The sequence below is a fragment of the Vicugna pacos genome, chromosome 9 (assembly GCF_048564905.1).
Source record: "Vicugna pacos chromosome 9, VicPac4, whole genome shotgun sequence".
NCBI lineage: Eukaryota > Metazoa > Chordata > Mammalia > Artiodactyla > Camelidae > Vicugna > Vicugna pacos.
Genome location: NC_132995.1, coordinates 41,035,097 through 41,055,924, shown reverse-complemented (window position 1 = coordinate 41,055,924; position 20,828 = coordinate 41,035,097). Strand labels below are relative to the sequence as shown.

At 46.9% G+C, this 20,828-nt stretch overlaps 3 protein-coding genes across 9 annotated transcripts in view; 2 read left to right on the top strand and 1 right to left on the bottom strand.

The window, feature by feature from the left end:
• DUS2 (dihydrouridine synthase 2) overlaps positions 1-4,471 on the bottom strand; it is a 48,639-nt gene extending 44,168 nt beyond the window's left edge. Inside the window, exons 1-2 of one of the 4 annotated variants that reach the window (XM_072967591.1) lie at positions 4,453-4,471; positions 3,897-3,972 (exon numbers count right to left, since the gene is read on the bottom strand). The gene's annotated coding sequence lies outside the window, so the exon portion shown is untranslated. The other 3 variants (XM_072967589.1, XM_072967590.1, XM_072967588.1) reach the window with 3 other exon arrangements.
• Positions 724-3,566, top strand: DPEP2NB (DPEP2 neighbor). Of its 3 annotated transcripts, XM_072967593.1 has the most exons (4): positions 724-783; positions 958-1,134; positions 1,330-1,494; positions 2,612-3,566. In XM_072967593.1, the coding sequence occupies exons 3-4, from the start codon at positions 1,428-1,430 to the stop codon at positions 2,911-2,913; spliced, it is 369 nt and encodes a 122-aa protein (XP_072823694.1). In that variant the 5' UTR covers positions 724-783; positions 958-1,134; positions 1,330-1,427; the 3' UTR covers positions 2,914-3,566. The 3 variants fall into 3 exon arrangements, 2 of the variants coding, with proteins under 2 accessions (XP_072823694.1, XP_015094105.1); XM_015238619.3 differs by lacking the exon at positions 958-1,134 and having other exon boundaries at positions 725-783; XR_012075728.1 differs by lacking the exons at positions 724-783; positions 958-1,134 and adding an exon at positions 2,126-2,201 and having other exon boundaries at positions 1,406-1,494; positions 2,612-2,699.
• Positions 4,472-10,480: 6,009 nt separating the features above from the next.
• On the top strand, positions 10,481-15,857 carry LOC102529399 (dipeptidase 2). Of its 2 annotated transcripts, none has more exons than XM_006203775.4 (11): positions 10,481-11,083; positions 11,388-11,594; positions 11,921-12,047; positions 12,366-12,495; positions 12,582-12,723; positions 13,025-13,094; positions 13,216-13,392; positions 13,771-13,855; positions 14,529-14,604; positions 15,261-15,396; positions 15,493-15,857. In XM_006203775.4, the coding sequence occupies exons 1-11, from the start codon at positions 10,980-10,982 to the stop codon at positions 15,748-15,750; spliced, it is 1,512 nt and encodes a 503-aa protein (XP_006203837.2). In that variant the 5' UTR covers positions 10,481-10,979; the 3' UTR covers positions 15,751-15,857. The 2 variants fall into 2 exon arrangements, with proteins under 2 accessions (XP_006203837.2, XP_072823687.1); XM_072967586.1 differs by having other exon boundaries at positions 11,037-11,083; positions 11,338-11,594; positions 14,496-14,604.
• Positions 15,858-20,828: the final 4,971 nt, after the last annotated feature.

Here is a 20,828-nt window from a genome sequence, read left to right as displayed (position 1 = left end):
AGGCTTGGAGAAACTGAGTGGTCTCATGCTGGCCCTGCCAGGACAAACCTCCAGAGCCTGCCCCTTAACATTTTACCTCCTACCACTCCCAAAGGCAGTCTGCTCTAATTAGGCCTGACTTCATCTGTCCTAACACGTACCACGCTAATTCAAGCAATTTAGAAGTAGAGAGAAGGTGCTACGATTCTCAACCAGGGTTGTCCAACCTCCAGACAGTAGCCCAAGAAGCCTTTACCTCCTGGGCACATCCCCTCTGCAACAGCCTCAGTAAACAAATGTCCCATCCCTGCGTATTCAAGGTCAGCGACAAGGCACCACCTCCTAAGGAAGGTTCTCTCTTCATGGCCACACTATCAAAGGCTGCCCCAAATATGGTTCCTTCCTGTAAGCCTGGACTAAGGGCAGAGTTGTCTCTTTCTTCTCCAAGTTGGACCAAATTATCTTTTAGTAACACCTCTTCACAGTGTTGACCCACGTTTCTCACCTAGGCTGCTGCTAAGTCTACATCTCATCCTTTCATGGTGGTGGGAGAGAGGGGTATAATGATTTTTACTTCTAGGGGAGAGGGGATTGTAGTGATTAGGTATTATTATATCATGTTGTCATGAATTTGTTTTGAATTTCATATTAAAATGGGCCCATCATTCCCACTTTGTGAAGTCATTCAGGACCCTCATTTTGCACCTTTAATCTCTCGCAGTGTCACTTTGAAATGTGAAGAGCTGTAAATCTGGAGCTCCCACATGAATCTACCATTGAGCAGAACACCTCTCCACTACCTGTGTAAGGCCCCTTAACTTCTTGGTTTTTAGAGTCCTCAGTTATAAAAATGAGGGTTCTATGAAGTTATATTTGGGGTAGGACAAGGTCGAAAAGAGCGTGTCTTTGCTTTTATTCTTTCAAACAGTAATGTCTTCCCTCTTCTCTCCACAAGTCAAAATCTAACTTGTCCTTCAGGCCCCCCGCCAAGGACACACAAGGATTCCCGAGTCCACACAAATCGCAGCCTCTCCAACTTAGGATCAGTGCCATACAACCTTACTATCTCTTAGGCTAATCTTGCCTCTCAAGCCAGTCTCAGAATGTGAGCTTCTCTTGCCCTCCTGTGGCCCCTGGGGTTGTGCCAGCCAGCAGGTATGCTCCACAAAGAGTGGGTACTTGACTAGGGTGTGGATGGGGTGGCCCAGGTGTGAGAGGCCAGGCAAGGTATCTCCCTACCTCCACACTGCTCTCCTCTACAAAACCCCAAGAGCCTAAAGCCTGCCCCTCGAGTCACAGATTCCTTATGTGACCTCACTGGGAATGATGACCTCACAGGCCTTCTCACAGTTTCCATGGCAGTGTGACTACGCAAACGTGCTGCTCTCGGAGAAACTTCCCTACAAGTTCTTCACCAGATACCAATCTCTTTGGTTGCCTGAGAGAGAATGTCTGATCGGATCTTCTATATTCACTCTAACTTGTCCTCTGTCCCCTGGGAGGGCAGCACAGCAGGTAGGCATCCATACAAGAGGCATGGTATACACACAGCCTCACCTGGCTGCCACATGTTCCCTTTGGGCTTGCCCACCACACACACCTCAGCACTTTCTCAGCTGTAAGTTATACCAGTGGCCTGGGGTCCCCTCAGGGACCCACAGTGCTGACTGCTGAGGACAAGTGAAATGCCATCCCTGGGTAAGGATACAGAAAGATTCTAATCTTTATAAATGTAGTCTTCGCCTTTGAGCTACAGGATACTTCCATTCAGACCCTTTCCTGATTGGCCTTTTATCAAAAGTCAACTGCATTTTTGTTGGCAAATGATAGATGGAGCAGTTTGAGGAAGATGGCCACTCTTGAATCTCACCTTCAAACCCAGGCACCTTCATGCTGTGATGCAGACATCTACATGGGCCCCCTCAGACACATCCCAGATGGAGCTGCTGAGTACTGGGGAAAAGAGTGGTGCCATATTGATGAGAAGAAAAGCAGAACCAAGGGGGGTGATGAAGTGATAATGAGACTGCAGAACTGAGGAAATGGCCCAGGAGGTTGGGTGATGTGAGCCTAGACTTGGTACCCAGAATCTGATTCTGAACCTCCTGGTCACTCTGCCTCAGCATTTGGCTTTTTTCTCATCTAGATGAAAGGATCAGAGGGCAAGAGTTCAGTGTGGTTGAAACAGGCAGTATGAATGGGGCCCAAGAGAAGTTGTCAAGGTAGGAAGGGTTCTTAACCAATTTATATTAGATTCTTTTTTTTTCCAAAATCTGAGAGGCATTTCCATTAAAGCCTTAGAAGTGGCAGGCCTTAAGAAAATTTTCTCTGTTGTGGAAGGGAGAGATTGAGGGGATCCTGAATGCAATTATTTTAGGGTTCTACTGTTTTCCGTGGGAATGGGAAACAAATTTCCTGGTCTGCTGCAGCCACAGGCTCCAGGGTTTGCTTTTGCAGCCAATGTCCCTTCTCTAGGGACTCATAGAGGTGATGGGCCAAGGCTGTGTTTTGGATGTCAAGCAAATTAAAGGGCTTCAGCCAGAAACTGGGAGGGACATGAGAGAGGGGAGGTTCTGTCAGGAGACTACATACAGCAGAAGTAACTGATCCAGTCTGATTTTCTTTCCATCAGCAGTGGCTCCCATTTCTCCTCCTACACCTGGTCACTACCATGTCCTCTACCGAGGGTGTGGAGAAACCCAGGTGGGCTGGCATGGGGAGACATACTGCCTGGTTGGTGGCTACCGGGCCTATGGGGATGCTCCTGTGGCCACCCCTGCAAAGGTGGAAGCAGAGAAGCCAGTCCCCAGCCACACTCCCAAGAGACGGCGAACTCTGGCAGAGTCGGTCAAAGACCTAGGTTGCTCCAGCCCCAAAATTCGGCAATTGCAGCACGGTGGCAGAAGGTTAACCCCACAGAAGCTTGCTGGTTGAGCCACTCTTTAGAGAGGGCAAACGTCAAACTGCCTACGTCAGCTAATGCCTCTTCCTGCAGTGACCCCTACTGCCCACTACTGGAGATTAGAACCTGTGCTGTTCTGTCTGAGACTTCCTCAACCAGGAGCTTCTTTCCATACTAATTAGCCATAAGCAAGGAGCCTCAGAAACAGATCTGAAATGAGAGTCTGCTCTGAACATCCCAGGGCTGAAGCTGGCCTGGAAGAAAACCTGATGTTCCTCTGCTCAATCCTGGGGAGTCCCTTCTGGGGCAGAAGAAAGAAAAGTCTGCAAGCTGAGGAGGATCCAGGAGCGGAGACAGGGTGCACAGTGGTCTTAGCAGGGCCCAGTCTACCCCTGGGGCTCCTGCCCTGAGTCATTGCCAGTGACCACCAATACAAACCAAGGGAAGCCGGGCTTTTTGAAACTAAAAGAAGCAATCGGTGGCTACCCAAGGAGCCTCCTGCCTCAAGAGGAAATATGAAGAGACCCAGAAAGACCTGCTCCCTGGAGCAAGAACAGGATAGAGAGTGGAGCAGCACCCACCCAACCCCATCCTGTCCTGAAGCTCATGTGTTCCTTTATTCCTAGCCCTTTCTGGCTCATATAGGGTCCCTTATGGCTCAATAAAATGTTTTTCTTTGACAGTGTTTGGCTTGAAATCCAGCTTGTCCAAGGCACAGGCCCCAAACCTCCCTGTTCCCTTTAAATATATTCCCACATTCCCACTTCTGCTTCTAGAAAGGACCTTTGGAGGGAGTTTCTAACTATGTGGCTCCTGCAGTAACACCTGTGCAAACTGGGGCAGGACATAGGCAGGTTCTTTAAGAAATGCAGAGCCTGATGAGTAATGTGTGTGTGTGTGTGTGTGTGTTTAAGGAGAGGAGAGGCAGGACTAAGAAGATGCTGTTCCATCTACCAATCCACCCATCCATCAGTCCATTTATTCAACAAATATTTACTGAACACAAGTTACATACCAGACACTGTGCTAGTTGCTTGGGATATTTCAGTGAATGAGATGATCGAAGCCCCTCTCCGCACGGCACCCACAAACTAAAGAAAGAGACAAATACTATAATTTCAAGTAATTATAATTGCTACCAAAAAAAGTAAAATAGGATAAGAAGATAGAATGATAAGGGGTTTCTATGTTACACAAGGTAGTCAGGGAAGGCTTCTTTGAGGAGGTGATATTTCAGTGGAGATGTTGAGTGAGAGTCATGTGAGGAGCTGAAAGAAGAGTATTCCTGGAGGAGGAAATGGCAAGTATAAAGACCCTGAGGTAGGAATGAAGCCGGCCTATTCTAAGACCAGCAGAAAGGCCAGTGTGACCAGGGAGGAGAAAGAATGAAAGATGTGGTTGGAGGAGTAGGGATGGGCCAGACCACAGCAGGCCTTTTGGCCATGGTGAAGAGTGAGATGGGAAGTCATGGGAGGGGTTTGAGCAGGGTAGTGAAGTGATCTGATGTAGATGCTAAAAAGACTACTCTGACTTCTATGTGCCATGGTAGTGAGGGGCTGGCTGGCTGTTACCAGTGGAATGTCTCTCTCAGCAGTTAAGGGGACAGTTGGTCCTGGGGGAGTGGGGGTGGGGGAATATCAGCAGAGAAGGAAGAGCACGGGATCTGGGTCTGTGTTCCCAGGCCCACCTGCCTCATCAGCCCCTAACGGAAGGGGGCACTATCAGCAGCTCTTTGTCCCCAGGCCCAGGTGAAGCCACCCATCCTGTGGACAGCACACTTGTCCTCAGGGGCCAAATCAGGAAGACTATTGCTCCTTCCACCAACACTTTGAAGGCTAGGAAAGGTCTCGCTAACTTAGGAAGTTTCCTTGACCTGGGTTGGAGGATTGAGACACAGGCCTTGGGGCTTCCAGAAAATGTGCACTATGAGTCTCAGTTAACCCACGAAAGATAGCTAATGCCTCTTCCTGTAGTGACTCCCACTGCCCACCACTGGAAATTAGAACTGTAGTATTGCTCTCTCATACTCGGTGTGACTGAAGCAGACTTGTGGTTACTGGCAGAGTCAGATAAGTTGTCAATTCCCAAACAGGCAAACAGAACCCACCTGGGGTTTTTAGGAAAATTAGAGACTTCCAGCACCCACAACAGTTCTACTGGATATGTTTTTAGGGTGAAGTCTGGAAATTTGCAGTTTTAAAAGCTTCCCTTAACAACCAGCTTATAGGAAATACAAGGGACAGAGGAACATACGAAATGAAAGCATGGGCTACAATCAGCAAATTCCAAAACAGAAAACTCCAAAGAACAGAGGATGTGATTTTCCAACAAATAAATTGCAAGGAAGGAAAAAGAGGAGCCCAGAGGTTAAGAGACAAAATGACCAAATGCAATATGGGGGGAGGGTCTTACCTATGCTTTAATTTAAATGAATTATTTAAAAATTAGGCAATCAGGGAAATTTGAACATGATAGATAATTTATGGTATTAAGGAAGTATTGTTTACTTTTTTAGGTGCCATAATAGTATGGTGGTGATCTGTATTTTTAAAAATTATTTTTATTTAGGTATAGTAGACATATAACATTATATTAGCTTCAGGTATACAACATAATGATCCACTATTCATGTATATTGTAAAATGATCACTACAATAAGTCTAGTTAACATCTGTCACCATATATGATTACAAATTTTTTTCCTTGTGATGAGAACTTTTCAGACATACTCTCTCAGCAATTTTCAACTATGTAATACATTATTATTAACTACAGTCACTACGCTCTACATTGATTCCCCATGACTTATTTATTTGTAACTGGAAGTTTGTCCCTTTTGACCCTCTTTACCCCACCATTCCCCAACCCCACCTCTGGCAACCACTAATATAGTCTCTGTATAAGTTTTGGGGGATTTTTTTTAGATTTCATATATAAATGAGATCATGTGGTATTTGTCTTTCTCTTACTTATTTCACTTAGCATAATGCCCTCAAGGTCCATCCACACTGTCTCAAGTGGCAAGATTTCCTTCTTTTTCATGGCTCAGTAATATGCCATTGTATGCATTTACTACATTTTCTTTATCCATTCATCCACTGATGGACACTTCGATGGCTTCCATATCTTGGCTATTGAAAATAATGCTGCAATGAACATGGGGGTGCATATATCTTTTTGAGTTAGTGTTTTTATTTCCTTTGGATAAATGCCCAGAAGTGGAATTGATAGATCATATGGTAGTTCTATTATTAATTTTCAGAGGAAACTCCAAAATATTTTCCATAGTGGCTGCACCAGTTTACATTTCCACCAACAGTGTGCAAAATTTCCTTTTCCTTCACATCCTCACTAACACTTATTTCTTTTTTTTTTAATAGCCATTCTAACAGGAGTGAGATGACAACTCATTGTGGTTTCCATTTGCATTTCCCTAATAATTACTGATGTTGAGCATATTTTCACATACCTGTTGGCCATCTGGTATGCCTTCTTTGGGAAAATGTCTATTCAGATCCTCTGCCATGATTTGACTTTTAAAAAGAGTCCTGTCTTTTAGAGATGCAATCTTAAATATGGATGAAATAAATGTTTTATTTGCTTTAAAATATTCTATAGAAGCAAGATGGCCAATAGGCACATGAAAAGATGCTCAACATCACTAATTATCGAGAAATACAAGTCAAAACTACAGTGAGGTACCACCTCACACCAGTCAGAATGACCATCATTAAAACTCCACAAAAGATAAATGCTGGAGAGAGTATGGCCAAAAGGGAATCCACCTACCCTGTTAGTGGGAATGTAATTTGTTGCAGCCATTATGGAAAACACTAAGCAGATTCTTTAAAAAACTAAACACAGAGTTACCATATGATCCAGCAATCCCACTCCTGGGCATATATCCAGAGAAAACTCTAATTTGAAAAAATACACAAACCCCAGGGTTCATAGCAGCACTATTTACAATAGCCAAGACATGGAAGCAACCTAAATGTCCATTGACAGATGATTGTGTAGAGAAGATGTGGTATATATGTACAACGGAATACCACTCAGCCATAAAAAAGAGTAAAATAATACCATTTGCAGCAATGTGGATGGGCCTGGAGATTATCATTATCATATTAAGTGAAATTAAGTCAAAGACAAATATTATATGATATCACTTATATATGGAATCTAAAAGATGATACAAATGAACTTATTTACAAAACAGAAACAGACTCACAGACATAGAAAACAAATGATGGTTACCAAAGGGAAAAGGGAAGAGAGGGATAAGTTAGGAATCTGGGGTTAGCAGATACAAACTATTAGATATAAAATAGATAAACAACAAGGTCCTATTGTATAGCACAGAGAACTATACTCAATATCTTGTAATAACCTATAATGAAAAAGAATGTGTGTGTGTGTGTATATATATATATAAAACTGAATCACTACTATGTACACCAGAAACTAACACAACATTGTAAATCAAGTACACTTCAATAAAAAATAGTTCTTAGTTGCCCATTGGGCCCAATAAGGGCGGACTGATTAATTAAAAGGAGGGAGAGAAAAATGGGTAAGGTATAATGAAACAGATGAGCCACCAGTTGATAACTGTTGAAGCTGGACAAAGGGTACATAGGGATTCATTATACTCTTCTCTCTACTTTTTTATATGTTGGAAAAATTACCCTAATAAGTTAAAAGAAATAAAAATAAAAGCTTCTCAGGTGCTGTCTGACATTTGGCCATATTTGGAATCAGTGAGGGCTCAGGTGGTCACCTTCAGAGAGTAAACTAGTTTGTGCAAGCCATGGAAGCCAGGCAATGGAGGGCAGGATTCCCATATAGAAACAGGAAGCAGGGCGGGCTCTGGAGCCAGGTGTGGTGTGTGGAGCATGGTGTTGCAGAGGACAGGTCTAACAGGCCTCAAAGATGAGCAGGCTGGGTTGAACAAGAGACAGCAAGTCTGAACTTGAGGCTAAATGAGAAATCATATATGTCATGGATTAACATTTGCTTGATCAGGGCTGACTCTCAGCACCTGGAGCCCCCACAGCCCAGTCTTCTGTGTGCTTATGCTGGCACCATGGGATGGAGAACTGGAGATTTGTCCAGCCCCTTCACTGCACACCCCAACAAAGGGCCGGCACCAACAGGGGATCAGTAAAGGATATCTGGACAAATAGATGGATGTAAGGATGCTCCTGGAATTCAAGAAGTCCAAGGAACCCCTGTATGAAACTTGGCCAGGAGGACACCACTGTGAGCAATTGCCTGCCCAGCAGCTGGTCTCCCCACACCTGTCCTCCTTCTCAGCCAGGTTTAAGGAGAGTTCTGTCCCAGGGCCGGTGGGCTACTGTCCCTACCACTGCTGGCTTCATCAGATGCCTTCCTTATATCCCATGAACCCTCCTCACTGAAGAAGGGCCAACAGTGATGGGCCAACCCTGATGGGCCTGGCAGTACTGAAGAGGTGAGGGGGCATGTGCAGAAGCAGACAGGGCAGACTTTGTCAAGCAGCTTGCAGTCATTCTCCAAAGCTTTGCCCCCTAGGGCCTGGAGCACCCATAGGGAAGAGCCAAAAGAGACAAAGACCCTGTCTGAGTGGGTCTGGACTGAGTCCCAGAGAGCCCCAGACAACAGAGACCTAAGTATGTTTCTCCTCCACAAAATCCCAGTCCCATTGTCCTCACAGACTGCCCCCAAATTCAGGAATTCTGCTGCCCAGCATTCCAGATTTGTATTCAGGGAGGTCTCCAGACAGAGGGGAACAGAGGTCGAGAAAAAGGCATCCATCAGCTAGGCAACTGCTTTGAACATGGGGTGGTCATAGAGGGAGAATGGAATTAGAAGCAAAGCTCGAAAGATCTGGGCATAAGGGAATTTCAGTTTCAGATTCCAGCTAAACTTGCCAGCTCTTGGGTAAAAAAGTTAAGTTCATCTAGCAGAATCTCAATTTTTCCACATAGAAAACTTACCTTGTGGGCTATTGTGAAGACTGAATGTACTGTGTGCCACTAACAGGTAGCACCACTTCAGGCACACAGTAACTTCAGCTTCTCTGACACGTCATCACTGTTGGCATATGCCCTTGTCCTGGGAAGGAAGGGAAGGCAGCATCCCCCTGAGCATCAAGTCAACTCGCTTTTCAACAAATGCTGGTTAAGCACCTGCTGGTTGAGTGCAGGTTGTGGGGCCAGGTGCTGGGATATGGTGGTCGTGGCCTCATTGAATTCACTTGCACAGGGGCATGGGAGCACTCATACCCAAGGAGAAAGCAGATTTGAACCAAAAGAGTGGCCTGTCCTCCCCTTAACCTCACCCAAGGCCATCTCTGTGCCCTGCCCCTGAGTCTAAGTATAAGGATCTGGATGTATCTGTGTTTCTATGATCGTCATTATATGGTCACCTCAAGGCCACGGCCAGCAGTGCCAGCTTGTTTAAGGACTGAAGCTGAATGTTATAAAAAATTTGCTGGTACCCACCTTCTCTAGCTCAGCACAACCTATCTCTAGGGTGTTGTTAGACATCCATTCCCTGGAAAAAAGCTAAAAAAAAAAAAACCTAAAAAAAAGCTAAATTCTCTCTTCCCATACTTCTGTTAGCAGCTGCTATTTATTTGTCCGCACTCCCTGGGGGGCTACCCAGAGTAGAACAAACAAGCTATTTATCCCCCAAGCCCATGTTTTTGGCCTCAAAACCAGGAGATCCAAGAGCTTCTCCTCCCTCTCCCTACTTGGCAGCAAGAGTGACCGTGGCGGCTACTGGCCAGCCAGGGCACGGGGTGGCTGTGGAGGAAAGAGAGCCAGGTCTGAGTTTAGGTGCCCAAGCCACCTAGGGTAGGGATACACCCTGCTGTTCTCTGAAGCAGAGCCCTAAGGGACTCACGCCCTGCAGTGGGGCTGCCTAGAGAACCCTCCAGCTGCAGTAAGCAGGGAGTAAACCCCCCTCCAGCACAGTGCCAGTGGTTTTCCCTTCTTCTGGCCTGCAAGCACAAAGGTCAAATGCACAGCCCCTCAAATATACACAAGCTCAGATCCTTCCCCTTCTGGATAGCCCAGGATTTCTAGTCCCTCTAGAAGAGTTTTACTCATTTCATTTTTAGGGAGGTTTCTAGGATCTCCAAGGCTCAGACTTAGGTCACTACCCCTGTGCTAGTCACTCCTGACACCTGGAAAAGGTTCCAAAGGTGGAACAGCTCAGGGGGTGCCAAGGATCAGAGTGGATCCTTGAGAGGCAAAGTCCCTGAAACATCTCAGTGGTGGAGCTTCTGTGAGAAGGCATAGTATGTGTGTGTATGTGTGTGTGTTGGTGTGTGCATGCGTGTGTGTGTAGTGGCAGGGGACTGTTCCTAGAGGAGGAAGTTAGGGTGAGGGCCTGAGGCTGGAAATGGCAATGGGGTGGGGCCTCCAAGCAAGGACAGGAAGTTGGTCTTTGAGGTTTCTGGGAGAGCCAGAACCATAAGAGCCACAAAATAAGGTGGATATAGTTTCAGAACCCAGGTGCCAGGCCTCTCCTCAGGACCCCTACTTCTGACCTCAATGAGGCCGGGCCTTCAACACTAAGGTAGGAGGGATCCTGGCCAGCAGGTCAGCCAGTAGCTCAGGAGAAAGGTTGCTGGGATGGGGGTTCTGCTGCCACGGAAATGACTTCATTTTCTTCCATTCAAATAGTCTGCTCTGTGTTTCTGCTCTGCTGTGTAAAAGGTCACTGACTCTCCCTAGATGATTGCTCAGTTCACATCCCTAAACTCTATTTGGGCCCTAGGGAGGTGTAGCAACTGCTGAGGGAGCTTGTTCTTGAGGCTGACTGGGTAAGAGGAGAAAATGGTGCCTCTGACAGTTCCCAGTTGCTGGCTGGAGTCCCAGGGAAACAGTAATACAGGCAAAAGAGTAAAGTAGGGGAAGAGAGAAGGGTAGGGGCAGGGAAGAATCCAGAATCCAGTATCCACAACATTAATTCCCCATTTCAAGAAACTCTCTCCTCCCCCACACCTACCCGATGTGGCTCAGCACCAGGAAACCAAAAGCCCAGAGCACTGTGGCCACAGAGACACTCGCACGCAGCCCTCAGGGTGGGCAGGACAGGCTGCAGGCAGATGAGGACAAGATGTGATCTGAAGAGGCCTTGTGGCTTAAGGCCACTGCTGGAGAGAGAGAGAGAGAGAGAGAGTCGGCCAGACTCTCTCTCTTGGACAGCAAGGTTAGAGACGGGTGAGGGAGAGCAGTCTGGGGTGGACCCCTCAGAGCAGTGTGTGTGGGGAGAGGGTCAGGGGCTGAGGGAACCCGCGATGGGAGGCGAGTGGGCTCGTGGGGGAGGCCTGCGATCCCTGTAGCAGCTCCATCTTAGCGGATGGCCAGAGGGCAGTGCGGCCCCCTGGAGGTCGTGCTTCGCGAACGCGGCTCTCAGCGCATGGTTCGCAGGGTCCTGTGACTCGTTGCCCGCTCCTCTCCCAGCTATACGCGCCACCGAGTGGCCTGTGTAGACCCCACTGCCCGCCCCTCAGGCTCTCAATAGCGGCCCTTATCCTGAGAAGCATGTGGCCCAGTGGCCTTGAGGTTCCCGATGTGCTCAGCCAGTGGCTGCTTTTGCTCCTCCTGTGGCTGCTGATGGGACCAGTAACTGGCGCCCCGACCACGCCGGACACCTCCAGCGCCCCAAGTCTGCGAGAGCGCGCACGGGCCCTGATGCGGGACTTCCCGCTCGTCGACGGGTGCGTAGGTTCGGGGTAGAGACTAGTGGGGACTGGTGGGGGCCAAGCTTACCCTTGGGCAGGGATGGATGTCCGGAGCATGCGGGGCTAGTGAGGAGATTCCCTGACATCACCCTAGATGTCCTCTCCCATCATCCATGGGTGCCCTTCCCCTCCTGTCATCCCCTCTCTGGTGGGAACCCCTCAACCCAGGCTTCAGCAGATTCTAGTATGGTCTGTGTGACGGTATGGGGTGGGGGGCCCCTGGGCTAGCCTAGGCCAGGCAACATGTCCTGCCTGATCCCAAGGCCTAAGGAGCCCACTTATTTGCTTTGACTTCCCTCCAGACACAACGACATGCCCCTGGTCGTGAGGCAGTTTTACCACAATGGGCTACAGGATGTTAATCTGCACAATTTCAGCCACGGCCAGACCAGCCTGAACAGGCTTAGAGATGGTCTCGTGGGTGCCCAGGTACCACAGGGATACCCGAGGTGCCCCCACGGCTGCTGAGGAATGTGGGGGGCTGGGGTGTGGGGGCCTCAGAGACCACAAGTTAGTCACATTGGAACTCAGTTACTATAGTGACCTAAAAAGTGCCATGACATGGATGCTGGGGGCTGCAGAGGTCACAGTGGGCCAACTTGATGGGCATCCAAGTACCACAGAACAAGCAAAGCATTACATGTGACTTGTGGGCACAGTGAGTGCTATGCCAGCTGTGGAGTCTATGAGAAGCCCAAGGAGTTCCAAAGCAATCCCTGTTCAAGCCAACCCCTGGCTTTTTCCTAGTTCTGGTCAGCCTACGTCCCATGCCAGACCCAGGAACGGGATGCTGTGCGCCTTACCCTGGAGCAAATTGATCTCATCCGGCGCATGTGTGCCTCCTATGCTGAGCTGGAGCTTGTGACCTCAGTTGAAGGTAGGTGGGCTGGTGGTGGTGGGTATTAGAGACTTGACTGAGCTACCTAAGCCTCTGAAAATGATCATGTGACCTATCTGCCCCAGCTCTGAACAGTACCCAGAAATTGGCTTGCCTCATTGGTGTGGAAGGCGGCCACTCACTGGACAGTAGCCTCTCCGTCTTGCGAACCTTCTACGTGCTGGGTGTGCGCTACCTGACACTCACCCACACCTGCAACACACCCTGGTGAGCACAGTGCAGATGGTATGGCCCTACAGAGACAGGAATCTGCCCAAGATCACATTGGGGCCCAGACCAAGCTTTACCCCTGGGATCTGGCCCTGAACCTGGAGTAGGGAGGGGAGCTGGGATTTGCAGAGCAAGACTGGATCCCCAGAAGGTCGTGTTACTGCCAGGCACAGCCAAGATTGGGTCCCTGCTCTCACACCAGGGAGTTGCAGGTGTAGAAGGTCCAGTAGGGCTTCTAGCTAGGCTTTTATGGCCAAGTCATGGCCACCAGTCAGATTGCCTCCTGGCCATCCAACAGGGCAGAGAGCTCGGCTAAGGGTATCCATCCCTTCTACAACAATGTGAGTGGGCTGACCAGCTTTGGTGAGGTAAGGACCCTGGTTCCATACCCTGCCCCACATGAATGTATGTGCCCAATCAGTTCCCTACAGATAAATGAACACAAGATAAATGCAGCCCTGATGCTGTCTCCCCAACCTGCCCCTGCAGAAGGTGGTGGCAGAAATGAACCGTCTGGGAATGATGGTAGACTTGTCCCATGTCTCAGACGCCGTGGCACAGCGAGCCCTAGAAGTGTCACAGGCACCCGTGATCTTCTCCCACTCAGCTGCCCGGGGCGTGTGCAGGGACGCTCGGAATGTTCCTGATGATATCCTGCAGCTTCTGGTGAGAGACTACCCTGGCCGTGAAACCTAAAGCAAGAGGTTCAAGCTAGGAGCCCTTGAACCTGAGCTCCTGTTCCCTCAACTTCCCCAAACCCCAGGTGGAGCATCTTCTGCCCCACAAACCCACAGCCCACAGCCCCTGAACTCTTAAACCCTAGGTGGGGTTCTAAGTGGTAACTATTCCTCCAAACCCACAAACCCAGAGCCAAAACACCATGCAGACCAGGGCTGAGACTCCTCCATTCACACAAACCCAGAGAGAAGTCTCTTCTGACCTCAAAGCCAGGGCTGAACACCGTCCTCATAGGAGCTGAGAGAGTGAACAGGCGGGCAGTAGTGCTGGAGGGCAAAGCTGAGTGTCCATTTGTCCACCTGGCAGAAGAAGAATGGTGGCATTGTGATGGTGTCCTTGTCAGTGGGGGTGCTGCAGTGCAACCTGTTAGCCAACGTGTCTACTGTGGCAGGTAAGCCTCACCTTGGGCTCTCTGAAGCTCTGATTTAGATGTGAATCTGGGTCCAAAATTGGGGAAGACCTCACAACAGCCCCAGTGGTTTGATCCACCTATTGGCAATAGCCTCAGCTCCTTCCAAAACCCAGTAATGGAGAGTAAACAGCATCTTGGTGCCATGTGGAACTAGAGACACAGCATTGAAACTGTGATATTGATACACATAAGGGAGGCAATCAGGCACAGAGCCCAAGTGCCAACCATCTGCGCCTCTTCAGGCACTCTGAAAGTGCCTTGCCCCTGCCTCTGGCCAATGGATTGGACAGCTCCTTAAGTCTCTGACAATCTTTGTCGGTTGTACTCTTGTCCCTCGCTCATCCTCCACACCCATGGAAAGGAGCCCCCACAGGTTCTCAAGGAGACTGTGAGGCAGAGTGACCCTTGGATGGGAAATGGCCCAAATGGGTGGCTCTGGGGTCCACTCCAGATCTGAAGTCCAGTCTGGGGCCAGTTGGAACCACTTCAGATCAACCCTCAGAGCTGTCAAGTTGGTACCCTGGGTGCCAGGCCATGAAGGAACTGGCCTGTGTGGCATACAGGCTGCAAGAAGGGGAATCTGTAACAAAGTCCAGTCCCCACTCCCACCCCTGCCCAGGAAGCCCCACACCGCTGACTCTCCATCCTTCAGATCATTTCGACCACATCAGGGCAGTCATTGGATCCAAGTTTATTGGGATTGGTGGAGATTATGATGGAGCTGGCCGGTAAGTGCTTCCCTGTGGCTTGACGTGGGCTGACTGTGCAGCAGGGGGGCTTTCACAGCCACCAGGCCCACCACACTGTGGTCTTCATGGCCTTGACCACAGACTCAGGTCTGCTGGCCCAGCTGGCATCTCTCCTCTCCCAGGGTCTGTTTCCTGGGCTTTCCTGTCTATGTATAGCCCATTGGACCTACTCAAGGTCATCACATTTGGTCAAACCACCAGACAGAGCTCATCTGCCCAGCATCTGCACCCATTCAGTGCTGGCAGACCCAAGGCCCCTGAGTAGACTCTTAGCAAGGTACAGTGTGGACTGACTGTCTTCTCTGCCTGCAGCTGGGTCTGTGTGTGCAGGGGATCAACCCAGTTCTTAAAAAGGTTTTCTTCTATTTGTAAATAGAGGAAAATTTTGCATTCAGTAAAAGGCATAGATCTTAGTACAATTCAGTGAGCTCTGATGAATATTCAAGGAGCTTTTGCAGCCTCCCTTCTGATGGATGAAGAGCAGGGATGAATCATTTACTCTCTCCAAGCCTCCATTTCCCATATCTGACCAGGGGTGGGGTTCAGTGGACCCTGGATGCATAGGGCTGAGGTTCTGACTCAGGACCAGGGAACAGGGCTGAGGCCCAACAGCTGGCTGGCTGGCGGCCACACAGGTTCCCTCAGGGGCTGGAGGACGTGTCCACATACCCGGTACTGATAGAGGAGTTGCTGCGTCGTGACTGGAGTGAGGAAGAGCTTCAGGGTGTCCTTCGAGGAAACCTGCTGCGAGTCTTCAGACAGGTGGAACAGGTATGCTGGGCTGGGCAAAAGAGGAGCTCAGGGGTCTGAGCAGGTGGATGGTTGGGGGAGCTGTGGGAGCTTCTGCCCACTGACTGCCGCCTCCAGGTACGGGAGGAAAACAAGGGGCAGAGTCCCTTGGAGGACGAGTTCCCGGATGAGCAGCTGGGCAGCTCTTGCCGCTCCGTCCTCCCACATCCTCGTCAAAGACAGAATCTGGCTCCAGACCAGAAACTAACCGAGACTCCAGTGCATGGGAAACTCATTTTGTCACCTAAGTGGTCATTCTCAAAATCCCACCCCTACATGGCCCCAGGCCTCAAAGTTATTGCTGCCTTCCCAGTCCTCATTCTGTGGCTCTGGTGATCCAGTTAATCCTGTCAGATGTCATTTTGGCAGCCACAGACAACCCACAAAGTTCCCTCGCATGCAAGCACAAACATTTCCTGAAAATAAATGTTTCACACATGGAATCAGCATGAGTGTCCTTCTCTTTGGTGGGGTCTGGTGATGCAGGCTCCCAATACTGGTGATGTTTGGTGGGGGATCCTGCAGTTCAACCACCAGATACTCAAGGAAGAGCTGCTGGCAGTGGCCTGAGGAAACTCAGGTGTTTGGGCTCTGCCTGGAAGAGGACAGAGCCACAATGGGTGGCTCTGGCTGCGTGAGGGTGGACCTTACTTGGATCCCTCTGAGTAACTAACTTCAATCTACATCCTGACCCACTGACCACCACCTGGGGATCTTTCAGGGAATTCTGGTTCAGATTCCCAAGAAGAGAACCTGCCTGGATCACATATGATCTTTGTTCCTATTAGGACAGAGCCCAGAATGTCAGCCTCCTTAATGGGCCATGGATCGCCAATGGCTGGACTGCTCCAGATGTGGGCCCAGCTCCTTCTCTGCTCCTTAGCCACTTCCTTTCTGAGAACTACCCCATCCTGCTCCCAGTCCATTAATGATAATAGCAACTGAATAGCCAGAATTAAGAGTTAATACATTAAGAGTTAGTACATTGCATTAATAATGAGAGCTAATAATACATAACATGATAATAATAGATAATGACTAATAAAAATAATAGTTAATACTGATAATCTACACATATTCCATGACTGAGCAGTTTCACCTCAGGTATATATCCAAGAGGAATGCATAATATTTTCCCAAAAGGCATATGAAATAATATTTATAGCAGCCCTATTCATAATAATGCAAATGCACTTCAAAGTCAAACTTCAAGGAGCCAAAGATGAAAGATTACCTTAAAAGCTGCCATATTAAAACAAATCATATTAATGAGGAACAACAATAAAACAAACAACTGAATTTTCAACAGAAATAATGGAAATCCACACACAGTGGAATACCTTTAACCTGATGAATGAAAGTAACTACCAATGTTGAAGTCTGTGGACAGTGAAAATATTCTTCAAAACTGAAGGAAAGTAAATACATTTTCAGACCAACAAAAATAGAGAGAGAAACTGGAAATATATAAACCACCTAATGGGAATATCAATTGTTATGGGAAAGTGCATATCAAATAGAAATTAAGGAGACTAGAGATGCCCTATTTTCACATTTGAAATGGAAGTGTAAACATTTAAACAGGGTCTTCAGATTTTGAATTTTTAACTGAAGAAAAGTTATGTTCTATGAATACATCTGATTTGTCAAAAGCAGACATTGATTTGGTGCTAATAGATTCTGAAATTTTAAGTTCTGTAGAAATTCCAACAGACAGTTTTAAGAAACCTGCAATATTGATGCTTTGTAATAGAAAATCAGCATTGTGTTTGGATCTTTTAAAATTGATTCACAAATTTTGCTTAGTGGAATCTTACCCAAATTTGGCAATAGCCAGCCTTGAAAAAAATTTTAACTATGCTAGTAGCATCCTGTAATTAAGAAGTCTTGGTAAGCTGTAGTTATTTTAAAAGTATCTGAGATTGTCAGTTAGTCAAGAGAAATTGTCAAACATGTACCCTCTCAATAGAAAATGAGCTAAGCAAAGAGGTTTTAAAAATATTATTCATGAGTGTGCTTTCATTAAACCCAGGAAAGTAAAATTATAATTCTGGTTTGAGTATAAATAAAATATAGAAATATAAAATAATATTGTGAGTTTTAATACACCTACTTTTTGGTTCTTTAATATTTTTCAACTATTTTAATGTTCTGGAAAAATTAACCATTAAATAATACATTAAAATGTGTGTAAGAGAGAAAGAAAAATACCATATGATATCACTCACATGAGGAATCTAAAAAAAAAAAGGAAAAGACATAAATTAACTTATTTACAAAACAGAAACAGACTCACAGACATGGAAAACAAACTTATGGTTACCAGAAAGCAAAGAGGGTGGGAAAGGATAAATTAGGAGTTTGAGGTTTGCAGATACTAACTACTGTATATAAAAAACAACAAGTTTCTTCTGCATAGCTAACAGAACTATATTTAATATCTTGTAGTAACCTATAATGAAAAAGAATATGAAAATAAATATATGTATATATATATATGTATGACTGAAACATTATGCTGTACATCTGAAATTGATACAACACTGTAAACTGACTATACTACAATAAAAAACTAGACAATTAAATACTATAATATAGTAAAAATATGTGTGTAGGAGTACCCATTTTTCCTCTTGCCTCAGGGTCCAAGTCGGCTGGTCTCTGCATCATTACTCAGAAATGCTTTCTGCAACAACATGAATGGACCTGGAGACTGTTATACAAAGTGAAGTAAGTCAGAAAAAGAAAGAAAAATAACATATGATATCACTTACTTGTGGAATCTAAAAAAATGACACATGTGAATTTATTTACAAAACAGAAACAGACTCACAAGCATAGAAAACAAACTTATGGTTACCATGGGGGAAAAGGTGGGGTGTGGAGGGAAAAAGTGGTACCTCAGGATTTGTAGATACTAACTACTATATATAAAATAAACAGACAAGGTCCTACTGTATAGCACAGGGTACTATATTCAATACCCTGTAATAGCCTATAATGACAGAGAATACAAAAAGGAATATCTATATATGTACATATCTGAATCACTATGCTGTACCCCAGAAAGTAACATACTATAAACTGACTAAACTTCAATTTAAAAAAATGTGTTCTGTTCATTTCACCCGTTCTCTCCTTTCTTGATTCCTTTTGGATTGATTGAGTAGTGCTCTAAGATCACCTGAATCCCATTTCAGATCCTTGCAAGCCGAGCTGATCCAGCTCAGAGTCCATTTAAGGGAAATGGGAAGAGGCAGAGGTTACCAGAAGACAGCTGAGAGAAGGGCCCTGTGTTGCTGGGCCTCAGGCCTCTGAATTCGGGGCTCTGCTCTGGCGGACAGCGGTTCTGCATGGGCATGGCGGGGCTGCTCTATGATGGCCAGAAGAGGTTGGAGGTCACAGCCAACTGCCACTGCTGGAGCAGCACTGAAAGGAACAGGAAAAACTGGAGAGACTTTCTTCTTTTCTTCTCCTGCATTTCCATTTCCCTTTCTCCAGTGACTCCTATTGGCAGAATGTAATAGAAAGCCAGCTGGGCAGCTCGGAAATATGGTTTCAAGAGTTCAGTCCCCAGCCTCACAGTGTAGAGAATAACTGAAGGCTGGATCTGAAGTTGAAAGACAATTGCTTGAGTAACCAGGATTGCTGAAGCCTGAATCACTCTTTCCTCTAGGGTGGGTTCTTTTGTGTTCTAACTCCTCAGGGTTCTCCCTTAACCCTGGTGGACCCTGGATGCTAATCTGTATTCCTCCCTAGTGGAAGAAACCACCCAAAGGCTGGGCCCATCTCTGGATTTCCACCCTCCCTGGATCCTAGACAAGTCATTTTTCAATACCTTGTTAACTCCCTGATGCCTTTAAGAAGATCCTTTTTATATTTTGCCCAACTTTTCAAAGTTGGTTGACTAGTTAGAGGGATATAACTTTGATTTACTTAGTCAACTAAAACCAGACATTTGAAACTGTTTATGCATTAATTTGATAATATTTAAAAATTAACTATAAACATTATGACCTCTCCTTTCACCCTTTCACTTAAGACTAAAATAGGAAACAGCTGTATGTGAAATTCTTCTGCACTTTTGATAAACTATTAGCAAAGTTATCATTCATTATGTTGCTTAACCTCACTTAAATGAAGACCTCCATGGCAGGTTGGCTCAGATGTATGAAAAACCAGAATATAAAGATATTCCCTCCCTCCCTCCATCTCTCTCTCTCTCTCTCTCTGTCTCTCTCTGTCTCTCTCTCTCTTTCTGTCCTTCCTGAGCTGAGGAAGGCAAGCTGGAGGCAGCTGAGTCAGACTTGGTCCTTAACCCCAGGCATGAGAAAGGGGCAGTAATCGACAAGGGGCAGTGGTCACCAGAGACTGAGGCCCTTCGGGCACCCAGAGGGGAGGCCTACTTATCAGGGAGCTCCAGAGGGAGAACAGGAGATAGATGCAGGTACAAACCAGGGCACAATTCAGATTAGATTTTGGTCCATGCTGTGGGCCCCTCTCAGCCTAGTAGAACCTGATGCACACCCAGAAGGCTCAGATGCCACCCAAATGCAGTTCTGAGATCAGCCTAAACCTAAACCATGACTTTTTCTGCAGAAAAAAATTAATTTTACTGTCCAGGCCACTGACCAGCCTGGAAATCACCTTGTCTTGAAGGAGAATTTCTGCCCCAGGTAGTCATGTGTCAGACTAAGCTCTCATGCTACTAGCACCAAGGGGCCTAACCACACCTTGTCTTCCTACTCACTGCCTTGGAAGGTCTTCTAGCTCCTCCACTACAGCACAGTCATCTGGCTCAGACCAGACCTTTGCCTGGGCTATTGGCCAACCTAGGATGCCCTTTCCACTCCTGTGCCAGACACAAGCCCCATCCTTTCAAGGCTCAGCTGCAGTTCTGATGCCTCCACAAATCTCTTATCACCCTGGCCAGCCCTTGCCAGTACTGCCTTCGACTTCCCTCAGCCAAAGATGACTATATTACAGAAAAAGATGAGATATAAATTAACCACAGAGTGCTGAAACAAAATGGTGTCCCAAAAATATTCTTCTTGAATTTCATTTCTATTAAAAATACATAGAGAATCTTTTTTCTGTCAGTCAAAACATACAGATCTAATTCACTCTTCTGATTCTAATTCTTCTTTCTAGAATTCATGGAATATTTAACCAGTTGGAGGGCGGGGCACATCCCTGAAACTAAAACCCCAAGTGGACCTGCGATCTGTCTGGTTAGAGGTGAAATTAGGAAGATTCCTGGACCAGTCTCATTCCCCGCGCTGACCTCCTCCGGGAATCAGTAGGACCACGGAGCTCGCAGCGGGGGATGCAGGGCCGGAAGCAGGGGCGAAGGGAGCCCGCGATGCGTCGCTAGTGGGCGCTCGCGCAGAGGCCGGCTTGGCCTGCTGGGACGC